Genomic DNA, 12,437 nt, shown 5'->3' with positions numbered 1-12,437 from the left:
TTAAGACAATGAACTCCATCATCTGAATACTCACTCTTTTTATGTGGTCTTTAGCCAGTCTTTCTCTGTATGTAACCGCTGATATTTCCACTCTTCCCTTTCTCTACTATCCTACAGTAATCCCACTGGGACTGAAGGTGGACATTCCACCTGAAAAACAGGACTCTATCAGACCCTCCTACACTACTTTAAAGGAAGATTAGCTGGAATCATCATTTTTTCAGAATTTTCTGCAGTGAAAGAAACAAAATAAAACAAAGATTTAAAACAAAGGACAAACTTATTGATTAAATAAATGAATATTTTTGGCTTGAGATTTTCACTGAAAAATGTAAATTGGTCAGATTCCGGTGTTAAACTTTTCTGGACCAATTTCTAGTCCTGAGAGTAATCAGGGTAATATTTTGCACTTATGTGAATTTAACTTTGTGAAAGAGGAAATCTAAGAATAGGAATGTACAGTGAGATTGGTATTTTCACACTGAGACATTACTGTACAGGAAAGTTAGTGTGCTAACTAGTTGAAATATGGTTTTACAGAACACTAGCTATTTCACCCTGCACCCCTCTTTGTTACAAACTAGTGATGATGTTTAGCACTACTGTTTAGCAGTTGCTTCATAATTAGTGTATAGGCTACAGCTGCACTGATAAATTAATGAGAGTCTAGTAACATTCCCATGACCCAGAACCCCATCATCTATACTGCAAATTTCTTGGTGCAGTTACTTGCATGCTTTTTCCACCATGTTTCAAGAGTTAGTATTTCAAGGACTATTTTTTCTGAAGTCACTCTGGAAGAAAAGAGAATTTACCAACAGAGACATGGACCATTTCTTGTGAGGTGCCTGATCTGGGACATTGCATGTAGACAAAATCTTTTTTCTTTTCTTTTCTTTTCTTTTCTTTTCTTTTCTTTTCTTTTCTTTTCTTTTCTTTTCTTTTCTTTTCTTTTCTTTTCTTTTCTTTTCTTTTCTTTTCTTTTCTTTTCTTTTCTTTCCTTTCCTTTCCTTTCCTTTCCTTTCCTTTCCTTTCCTTTCCTTTCCTTTCCTTTCCTTTCCTTTCCTTTCCTTTCCTTTCCTTTCCTTTCCTTTCCTTTCCTTTCCTTTCCTTTCCTTTCCTTTCCTTTCCTTTCCTTTCCTTTCCTTTCCTTTCCTTTCCTTTCCTTTCCTTTCCTTTCCTTTCCTTTCCTTTCCTTTCCTTTCCTTTCCTTTCCTTTCCTTTCCTTTCCTTTCCTTTCCTTTCCTTTCCTTTCCTTTCCTTTCCTTTCCTCTTCTCTTCTCTTCTCTTCTCTTCTCTTCTCTTCTCTTCTCTTCTCTTCTCTTCTCTTCTCTTCTCTTCTCTTCTCTTCTCTTCTCTTCTCTTCTCTTCTCTTCTCTTTCTTTTCTTTTCTCAGATACAATAATTCTAATAAATGCTAATTTAATAAATTAGCAGAACTTTCCCTTTTAAACTACTAGCATTCACTTCCAAGGGAAATGTTGCAATATAGATAGTACATAGTCCTGAATAATACAAAAAAAGGACCATGAGAAAAACAGGTCAGTATAAAACTGAGTCTTGGGAGCTGCAACTGCCTTCCCAAAGGAATTGTCTTGACAGCTCCCTGTCAGTTCTGTGGTTAAAGCAGTTTCAGGCTAAAACTAGATGGTGTCATATCCCTCTTGCACAGTGAAAAGGAATAGAACTGCCCAGTCAATTAGCCTAATCTGTCTTTTGTCTAATTTGTCTGTTTTGCATAACCACAGTATTAAACAGCAGTTCACTCCTGCTAATCCCCAGTGCTACACAGAAGAAAAGAACCCATTTGTATATTACAGCATAATCATAATAACTACTAATTCCTTCCCGTACACTGCATGCCTCTTTTGAAAGGAGATTGCTGACATTATCACCATTTTATAAATGAGGAGACTTATAGTACAGCAAAATGATTTCTGAGGAACTGAGCATTACTGACAAAGTAGAGCCTGATACCAATATAACTGATAAAGCAGAGAATAACATTTGGGTCTCTTAAATTCTCAGTACAGTTCACTCCCTGAAAGCTTCAGTGTTCACTTGCACCTGGGATTAAATGAAGTCTGCAGCAAACCTTTTTCTCCTCCATTTCTAACTTATTTATTTTCTAATTTTCTTAATATCACCGCATCCTGAAGTGAATCATTACAAAATTACTTGATTTCCATATGTTGTGTCTACAAGGACATAGCAAGGACTTTCTAATGGTGGTGGTAGAAAATAAGGTTGACTTCAAATAAGGGTGTTAGCACTATCCTTTCTTTAAAAAGGGTCTTATGCTCTCAGTTTAGTGCTTTCACAAAATGAGAAGTAAATCTCCATGGATTGAAGAAAGTGTATCACTTGGAAAAGCCCTGCAAACTTTCATCTCAGCTTCATAGCACTTCATCACATGCAAACTCTCATAGGAGCACCTGTCTATTGCTTTTCTATTTCAAGCACTTATGCCATACTCCAATCCTGGCCATAGGTCTCCTCCTTTTCCAATAAGTGATGCTATTGTGCCAAAGGGTGAGAGAAGAGAGCTTCTTTTGTAAATTAAGGTCAGTTGTAAGACTCCTATGTTCATTTTGTTCCTTAGAGCTAAGATTTTCAGAGAGATAAGAACCACATTCTTATACAAATAGTTTTCCTTGGGGTATTTTGACCTTCAGGTAGAATCTGGAAAGCTTAAGAATAAGCTAGCAAATTCCTGGCACTAAAGTGGTGTAGGGGATTTGCCTTCTCCTCCTACCGCAAAGAAAACAAAACAGACAAGAAAGATAGTATCTGGATAGTGAATTTTGTTAAAGGGAGTTTTTCATATTTCCTGTTGTCCCAGCTAGAACAACATTTACACTTACACTGTTAACATATTTGAATATTCATTTGCTTTTCCAGTTCTCACTGGAAGTGTGCACATTAAACCTATCATAATCTACTATCGGTTTATAAGTAAGCGTTTTGCTAGTTGATCTCCTCTTGCAATTAGTCATCTGTTGCTTTTTTTTTTTTTTCCTTAAAGAAAGGCTAGTATCAAATTTAGATCTCTATTCCTCTTCTGTGACAAGAAGCATCCCCACAGGACCACGCTGCCCTGAAGAGATGGATGACATCAGGCTCCTTGCCTTAAGATACTGCTACAATTAAGTATGTTTGCTAGCTGGGATATAAAAAGTGAGTTCTAGGATCTAATGAGTTTCAAAAACTAACAACTTTCTAAAGCTAGTGTTCCAGAGTTCGAGTATTCCAGGTGAGAGAAAACGAGATGCAAATATAGAACTCTCAACTATTTTATTAATATAGGAAAATATAGATAGTAAAGGATACAGTAAAGGATGCTTCTGATGTTTGGTTATGTTACAAACCCCAAGGACCCTGTGAAAACGGTCAGGAAACCAGCTCCGAGAATCATCATCACAGTGCGAGGTGGCAGGCTCAACCTTAGCGGGCATCCCCACAGAGGCCACATAGACCTTGGTGGTATGAGGTTCTGCCTCCCCCACATTGCATGAGGCTCAGGCTTTTATACTGACAAAAATGCACACTCATTCCAATGCCGGGGGGCGGCCTACCTCGGAAGAACTGGCCAGCAATATCTAGAAAGGTCTCTGAGAGTTGAGACTTTTCGAGGGAGTTCTAAAGCAGAACTTTTCGGGTAGGAACCAAAGCTGGACTTTCTGGGGAGCAGCTAAAGCAGAACTCTCCGGGGAGGAGCCAAAATGGACAAACAGTACTTTTCTACCTTTGTGTGTTTCACCACAGACTATCACCATCTATTGTCCCTGACACAGCTAGTTTTGATTTCAATGAACCAGGTTATAGATTCTTGCTACCTGGAACCAACTTCTTGTGTTTAGCTGATGATTGAAATGAACAGAGCCTTGCAGAGTCTCTGCTTAGACACAGTTTTAATGACCCCTTTTAATTCTGTGGCATCTCTTAGTTAGTGAGTCCCAGTGGCAGGTCATGGTGGTCCTTGTACATGTGGTGCTTGCTACATGTACAGAGCAGCTATGAAAAGACTCCCTCTCTTAGGCAGCAAAGCAAAGATTGAAGTAGCATCTTGCAGCTACCTGTGTTGGGGGCAATTGAAGAGTCATCAATATCGCAGAGTGAAAATGTGTCTGCACTGATTTTAGGTGTGAGAATGTTAAGCATTGTCATCCATCATAGCTGGCTGACAGTATATTTGGGAAGGGTGGGCTAAAACATGGAGGAGTGCCAAATTACTCTCACAATTTGGCAACTTCATGAAAACAAGATTGTCTTCCCTGCAAGCTAGAAAACTGAGTCTGACTTTAATTACTTAACTCTTAGTAGTCTTGAACTTGGGGCTTATTCCTATGCTCAGCTGTTGACAATAACATTAATTTGAATATTTTACAAGAACATTTGAAGTTTATTTATGGAAACGTCCAAAATTCTTCATTTTAGATGTATATGGAGAGTTGATTGCTTTTTCCATAATTAGGATTGCAACTGTGATCTTTTATAAAGCTATTATTAATCCCAGTATTACCACAGCTGTAGCTTCCAGGACTGACTGAGTTTAGAAATTACTCAATTTCTTTTAAAGGCTAAGATAAGCTTTTATGGCAAGCTTCAGTGTAGTTAACCTGGCCAAGCTTTAGGACTGGCTATGGCCTTACTACTGTGCATTTTAAAATGGAATGGCTTTACCTTTCACACCACTATTACTACCTGCCAGTTCATGAAATATTCCAGGCAGTTACATTTTCTTGGTAGCTTGTGTATATTTGTAATAGAAGAAAGCAAATTGTAAATGATGGGAGTTATTAGTGTTGACTCTATACAGTTAACACTGTCTGAAATACAGTCTGAAAGACTACATTTCTATGCACATAAGATACATGCAAAGCTATATTCTATGTAAATCCAGTGGTTTGTTTGCTGTTCATTTGGGAGAATGTAGAGGTCTCTCTGTGTTTTATGAGTGCAAAACAAAAGAAATCGCTCTAACAGATGGTGTTATAGCTCTGCTTTTCAAGAGTTATGAACCAAGTCGTAGACCCAGTTTATAGGGTTGATTATTGCTTATGCTAACAGTGCTACTTGTTTGTAATAAGCTTTTACAGTGAAATGATTTCTGAACAACTTGCACACTGCAGAATTTTTTAAGCACATCCCTGGGAGTGACGGTGTTAGGTGGAGTATAGCACTAGGTGATACAGAAGGAGATATAAGGCAATTGGTGAAACTGTTCAAGAGTGTGAAGGTCATACATTTGATGATCGATAGCATTCTGTTATTCCATATATCATCTTCGGTGTGTGCATATGAAATGCCTCAACCTATTCAACAGAGTGCAGGCATGACCCCAGCTGTCGAAGCCAGTGGTGTGTTGTTCTCAGAGCCACAGGGAGAGGAGTCCCTGTAAAAAGAACTTGAGACCAAACATTTTGACCATTACAAACCATTTTAGCAACTCTATCTGGAGTTTTCCAGAAGGGTTACTTTATGACCTCTCATCTCATTCTGAATAGCTCATCTATGTCTATGCCAACCATATTCATTAGGATGATAAACGTGCCCAGAACCTCAAAAATGTAACATTGAATACACCTGCTAGGTGATGCTTATGTTCCAGGTATCTCTCATTGATCATTCTTTTCCTTACAGATTTTTTTGTGTGTGTTTGTTTGCTTTTTAAAAAGGAGCCACATCCTCACCGGTGTCCAGACTGAAACATTGTGGAAGTGGTATGAATGCATAAACGCAAAGATGATCAGAAGCCCATTTATGCGGCATCTTTGCATTGCTGCTCCTCTGTACAGGCCTGATCCCTCACACTGCACAGAAGGGCCTCTGCGGAGCTGCAGTTTATGCTAGCTGTGATGACATTTTCAAGCTAAGAAAGCCTGGCACTCCACAAAGAGTCTGTTTTTTTCCTCCTACCAGGCCTTACTATCCCAGTTAGTCACACCATCTTGCTGTGTGGTGTGACTGTAGGGCTCCCTTGTTGCTGGTGCTAAATATGTGCAGCTTTCAGTCAGAATGGGCTGCTTTTAATGTCAGCTTTTGTCTCTCACTCAAGCCTGTTATGTAGAAGTAAAGACAAGCTTGCATGGAACATCTTTTTGGTTTTATTTTTGGCTACTCAGCAGGCACCATATCTGGGATTCTCTGCTGTATTCCACTAACGTGCTGCAATTTTAACCAGTTTGAAGTGGGGGTAAGCCATGTTCATTCCTATCTGCTAATTTTGGATGCTAGTGATGGTCTAATATTGCATGAGTTCAAATGGCTGCTTAAGTTTTGTGGCAGCAAAGTATAATATCCATAAATGACCAAACTTGGAGTTTGGCTTAACTATTTGGTTTGGGGTGTTTTTTTGGTTTCTATTTGAATATAAAAAACCTTCTTCTTTTCCATCCCTGCATCTTTCTACGTCTTCTCACACTTCCACAGCCCATACTGCCAATGCTGGTATTTCTTTTATAGGCACACAGAATAAGGTGGTTGCAGTGAGAAATTTCTGGCAAAGAATATGATAGCTCCATTTCTAGGAGATATTTTCCACAGTGGCCAGGATGGGGAAATCAAGTGTGAGAGTGAAGTGATTGCCTGCATTGCATTCTCAGTGAACAGGAAAACTAAACACTGTTATCTTCACAAGGAAAGCAACCTGCTGATGTTAGTAAGTGTTCAGGCATGTGTGAAGTGATCTCACAACTGCCAGGTTCAGACTCAGCAAGTGCAAGGGTCATTTGTGCACTCAGAAAGAACTACTCCTTGTAGGCACATATTTTTATTTTATTTGATCAGATTTTAGTATGTTTAAGATTAAGACAGATGAAAATGAGGAGAAAAAAGACGAAACACTGGGCTGGTTTGGGCTGCTTTTCCCTATTCCTGTCATTGCACATTTGAGAGATGTCTCTCAGAACTGGTTTTGAATGTGGGATGTTGGACCCACAGAAGTTGGGAAGCCTGAATGCTTGTTTGAATTTTATGGCTCTGCTCCTCTCTGCCAATACCAAGAACAGAAAACACCATACTGTTCTTATGTCTGTTCTCCTCTCTTTTCCCTTAGTGTCAAAAGTAACCTTTTTCTTTTTTTTTTTTTAAGGATGATTCCAGCTACAAACAAAGCCTTTGTTGTAAACAACCTTGTTTCTGGAACAGGCTATGACCTCTGTGTTCTCGCAATGTGGGATGACACGGCCACAACCCTTACTGCCACCAATATTGTGGGATGTGCTCAGTTCTTCACCAAAGAAGACTACCCTCAGTGTCAGTCGATGCACAGTCAGTTCCTGGGTGGGACCATGATTCTGATCATTGGAGGCATCATTGTGGCAACTCTGTTGGTATTCATTGTAGTTCTCATGGTCCGCTATAAGGTCTGCAGCAATTCCCAGGGCAAGATGTCTAACGTCAGCAATGTCTACTCACAGACAAATGGAGCCCAACCAGTTCAGAATGGAGTCTTGCCCCAAGTCAACCCCAAAGTGGTGGTGAGAAACGAACTTATGGAGTTCACTGGTCAGTCTGCACGGAGCAGCATCTCCTCTTCCTCCAGCTCTGCAAACAGCCGTGAGTGTGATGACTATAGCCTCCAAAGTGAACAGGGCACATTGTCCAGTAAGTGGAGGCCTCCTTGCAGGTCAAAACACAATATTGACCGGCTAATGGGAGCTTTTGCCTCCCTGGAACTAAAATGTCAGAAAAAGGAGGAGATGACAGAGTCTAGAACTTCCACAGTGGCCTGCCACTCAGACAAAGAGCCACTGTTGGGCCAGCCGGAGTCCAAATTTCGCAGCCTCCTCATGTTGCCTCTGGAGGGCAAAACTAAACGTAGCCATTCTTTTGACATGGGTGACTTTGCCACATCTCAGTGTTGCACCTACCCAAAAAAGATAACAAACATTTGGACAAAGAGAAGCCTTTCGGTGAACGGCATGCTTTTACAGTATGATGACAATGATCTAACAGGGGTAAAAGGGACTTTCGGGAGTTCAGAGTGGGTAATGGAAAGCACAGTGTAAAAATCAGGGTCTCCCCGCCTCCTGTTCTCCCCTCGTATTATAAAGCGTGGTTTGCTGCAGGGCCATTCATTGGAAAGAGAGGGAAAGAAATTTTTTCATTGTACTGGCCAAAAAGATAAGTAAACAAATAAGTAACAGGGATATTAAAAGAGAAAGAAGGTCATGAAATGTGAATAGGCATGTATGGGGCCTTTCTTATCTGGCCCCAGCTAAATCATGAGTGAATATTTCAAGGAATTTGGCAGTTTTATTTAGCACTGTTTTCCAGAAGTTATTCAGACTCTTGGTGAACCATTAAGCAAAGAAGATGAAAAGGCATTTAACAGCATAAATATAATTTTACAGGGTTTGTTTTGGTTTTGTTTTCTAAAGGGCACATCTTTTCTTTTAACCATAGAAGGACACTTCTGTGGATATAAAACTTGTGCTAGGATATATCTGGTTGTCATTGCAAGTGACTTTCTCAAAAGTGCAGGCAGGGGGCATCCACAGCGACAGATCAGAGCAAATTCTTCAGCGTAATCTCATGGTGTTAGCTGTGACATCTGGGAAAACAACACTTGTTATTGAGTGCGCTTTTGGTTCAAATTTAATGAGTTCTCTTCTGTTTTGCCCTGTTAGTGCTTTTGAGTTGTTTTTTTCCCCACAACACAAAATATGTTTCCATGCACTTTTTGTTTTGTTTTCAGTCTCATCAAATCCCCAAGACGAAAGATTTTTCCGGGCTCAAGATCAGAGCATCCCGACATGTAGGAAGTCAAGGAAGAGGGTCAGGAGACCTGCGTGGCTAAATAGGGAATTGCTGGGTATGCTGAAGTGGAAGAGAAGAGTTTACAGGTCATGGAAGGAAGGGCTGGCCACTTGGGAAGAATATAAGGCTGCTGCTAGAGGATGTAGGAAAGCTGCTAGGATGACTAAGGCCTCCTTGGAATTAAAGCTGGCGAGAGGGGTCAAGGACAGCAGAAAGAGCTTTTTCAAATACATGGCAGATAAAACTAACACCAGAGGCAATGTAGGCCCCTGATGAACGGGATGGGTCCCCTGGTGACAGAAGATACAGAGATGGCAGAGTTACTGAATGCCTTCTTTGTCTCTGTCTACTCTGTCGGAGGCAGTCCTGAAGAGTCCTGTACCTCTGAGACCTCAGATGAAGACAGGTCAACGGAGCGGTCTGCCTTAGTCGATGAGGAACGGGTTAAAGACCAGTTGAGCAGTCTGGACATCCATAAATCCATGGGTCCAGATGGGATGCACCCGCGGGTGCTGAGGGAACTGGCAGAGGTCATTGCTAGACCACTCTCCATCATCTTTACCAAGTCTTGGGAAACGGGAGAGGTGCCTGAGGACTGGAGGAAAGCAAATGTCACTCCTGTCTTCAAAAAGGGCAAGAAGGAGGACCCAGGTAACTATAGACCAGTCAGCCTCACCTCCATTCCTGGGAAAGTGATGGAATACCTTATCCTTGGTGCCATCTTAAGGCATATCAAGGATAAGAGGGTTATGAGGGGCAGTCAGCATGGCTTCACCAAGGGGAAGTCATGCTTGACCAATCTCGTAGCCTTTTATGAGGAAATAACACGGTGGATGGATGATGGCAGAGTGGTGGATGTGGTCTACCTTGACTTCAGCAAAGCGTTTGGCACAGTCTCCCACAGCATCCTCGCAGCTAAATTGAGAAAGTGTGGTCTGGATGATCGGGTAGTGAGGTGGACTGTGAACTGGCTGAAGGAGAGAAGCCAGAGAGTTGTAGTCTATGGGGCGGAGTCTAGTTGGAGGCCTGTATCTAGTGGAGTGCCTCAAGGGTCGGTACTGGGACCAGTATTATTTAATATATTCATCAGTGATTTAGATGAGGGAATTGAGTGTACTATCAGCAAGTTTGCTGATGACACTAAGCTGGGAGGAGTGGCCGACACACCAGAAGGCTGTGCTGCCATCCAGCGAGACCTGGACAGGCTGGAGGGTTGGGCGGGGAATAACTTGATGAAATATAACAAGGGAAAGTGTAGAATGCTGCATCTGGGCAGGAACAACCCCAGGTTCCAGTATAGGTTGGGGAACGACCTGTTAGAGAGCAGTGTAGGGGAAAGGGACCTGGGGGTCCTGGTGGACGACAGGGTGACCATGAGCCGACACTGTGCCCTTGTGGCCAAGAAGGCCAATGGCATCCTGGGGTGTATTAGAAGGGGGGTGGTTAGTAGGTCGAGAGAGGTCCTCCTTCCCCTCTACTCAGCCCTGGTGAGACCTCATCTGGAATATTGTGTCCAGTTCTGGGCCCCTGAGTTTAAGAAGGACAGGGACCTGCTGGAGAGAGTCCAGCGCAGGGCAACTAAGATGATTAAGGGAGTGGAGCATCTCCCTTATGAGGAAAGACTGAGGGAGCTGGGTCTCTATAGTTTGGAGAAGAGGAGATTGAGGGGTGACCTTATTAGTGCATATAAATATATAAAGGGGGAGTGTCACGAGGATGGAGCCAGGCTCTTCTCAGTGGCAAACAATGACAGGACAAGGGGCAATGGGTGCAAACTGGAACACAAGAGGTTCCACTTAAACTTGAGAAGAAACTTCTTCTCAGTGAGGGTGACAGAACACTGGAACAGGCTGCCCAGGGAGGTTGTGGAGTCTCCTTCTCTGGAGACATTCAAAACCCGCCTGGACACGTTCCTGTGTAACCTTATCTAGGTGTTCCTGCTCCGGCAGGGGGATTGGATTAGATGATCTTTTGAGGTCCCTTCCAATCTCTAACATACTGTGATACTGTGATACTGTGTGAAAAGAAGGATATGTACAAAGGTCAAATTTCTGATGTACTGTATAACTCACCTCCAATGCACCCCTTTGTCTTCAGAGAAATAAAATCTAGGGGCTAATACATTAAAAAAATAGATAATCCTCTTTCTTCCACCTTCTTCATAGTCTCTGTTGTCAGTGCTCAAGGCAGATTGCAGCAGCTAGTGATATCTGTAGCGGTGTTGCTGTCAAAGATAGATAGATAGATAGATAGATAGATAGATAGATAGATAGATAGATAGGGAAAATACCAAACAAGGTTTCCTATTAAAGGATAAATAAAGGGAAAATGAAAGTAGCTCCCATGAACTCTTCACATATTAATACTAATGGCTTCTGGCAAAAGCCACACAGTCACTGTTCAGCTGACAAAAAAAAAAAAAAAGAAAACAAAACACAACAGACTTTTACTTTATTGTGGAAAAAAGCTTTGTCTAGTCACCATGATATGGCTGAACTCTATCAGTAGCATCAGAGGAAATGTAAGATTTTGTGTATTTCAGGGAATTGGGTATGCTCCAAATTAGCCACCAAACCCAAGGTAAATTCAGTTGTCTCAGAGAAGGGGGTCTCCCATATGTCCCCCGCATTACAGATAGCCTTTCCCCCAGTCCCCATGCTCTCTCATCTGTCACCCTCAATAAGGTCCTTGCTAACCAAGAACAGGAGCTCTTTAGGGCTTGTAAACTGTTTCTCACATTAGGCTTTGGGATCGTTGCTATGGTTGTGTAAATGCACATTGCCCACCCGTTTGACATAATTAACAACTTTACTGTGATTTCCAGCATTCTGGGGGCTACTGCAACTGCATTTTCATTCATTTGTTGTTTATTTGTGATCAGCTGCTGGGAACCATCCTGAAATAGCACATTGATTTTGTAAATCCTATGGTTTTGTAAAAAGTGTGCAGAAAGGGTGCAAGGCACAGAGAAAATAACACATGAAAAAATTCTATGTATATTTTTTTTAAAGTTGCAGAGATATATTGTGACATGGCTATGTACTTTATCTTGTATTTGTCATGTTTCCTACTTGGAGATTTAGCAAATGACATCCCTGTAATCAGAGTATTTTTCCTCTATTTTCTCTTTTTTTTTCTTTGCTACAAAATGTACAGTAAAAAACATTCCTGGGAAAAGTACTTGCTTTTCATTTATTTACTGTTCTGTGTTCTGCTTTGAAACCTAAGGAAGTAGTGGTAATTATTTTTTAAACTATCTTGATTATTTTTAGTGTAGCCCTTGAGTTCATCATTGATATTAGTAGCATATGCAGCCATGAATTTTCAAAAACAGTATCATATGCTGTATATTATTTTCTTTATTAAAAAGAATAACATCTCTTTCACTTTCTCATACAAGATTAGAGGAAGTAAGCCAACAGATGATGTTTTAAAATAATGTATAGTTGCCAAAGACCCCAGGTAGTAAAGTCCACAATCTAACACCTTCATTTATTACTATTAATTGTGATTTTAATTCATTTAGTTTTAACGAATGAGGCTCAATCCGCATCAGCAAATTTGCAAATACTGAGCAAAACGAAACAAGCCCCAGCAATCACCTTTGGTGCTTACAGCACATCGAGGACTCAGGCACTCGCAGGGGAGGCAGAGACCACCATGGGGAGCCAGCA

General features: G+C 41.1%; 1 protein-coding gene across 2 annotated transcripts in view; it reads left to right on the top strand.

Annotated features, from left to right (window-relative positions):
* LRFN2 (leucine rich repeat and fibronectin type III domain containing 2) overlaps nucleotides 1-12,437 on the top strand; it is a 245,202-nt gene that overhangs the window by 173,492 nt on the left and 59,273 nt on the right. The window contains exon 3 of one of the 2 annotated variants that reach the window (XM_061365996.1): nucleotides 7,094-8,719. The exons of the other annotated variant lie outside the window; for it this stretch is intronic. Coding sequence (XP_061221980.1) covers nucleotides 7,094-8,012 — 919 coding nt within the window. The 3' untranslated portion in view covers nucleotides 8,013-8,719. Of the gene's footprint in view, nucleotides 1-7,093; nucleotides 8,720-12,437 lie in introns of those variants that run through there. 2 annotated transcript variants of the gene reach the window in all.

The sequence above is a fragment of the Neopsephotus bourkii genome, unplaced genomic scaffold (assembly GCF_033783945.1).
Source record: "Neopsephotus bourkii isolate Nb327-2 ecotype Australia unplaced genomic scaffold, CSIRO-AGI_Nbou_v1 NB_1292, whole genome shotgun sequence".
NCBI lineage: Eukaryota > Metazoa > Chordata > Aves > Psittaciformes > Psittacidae > Neopsephotus > Neopsephotus bourkii.
The sequence above is the reverse complement of the archived record's forward strand: the minus strand, read 5'-3'. Positions and strand labels throughout refer to the sequence as shown.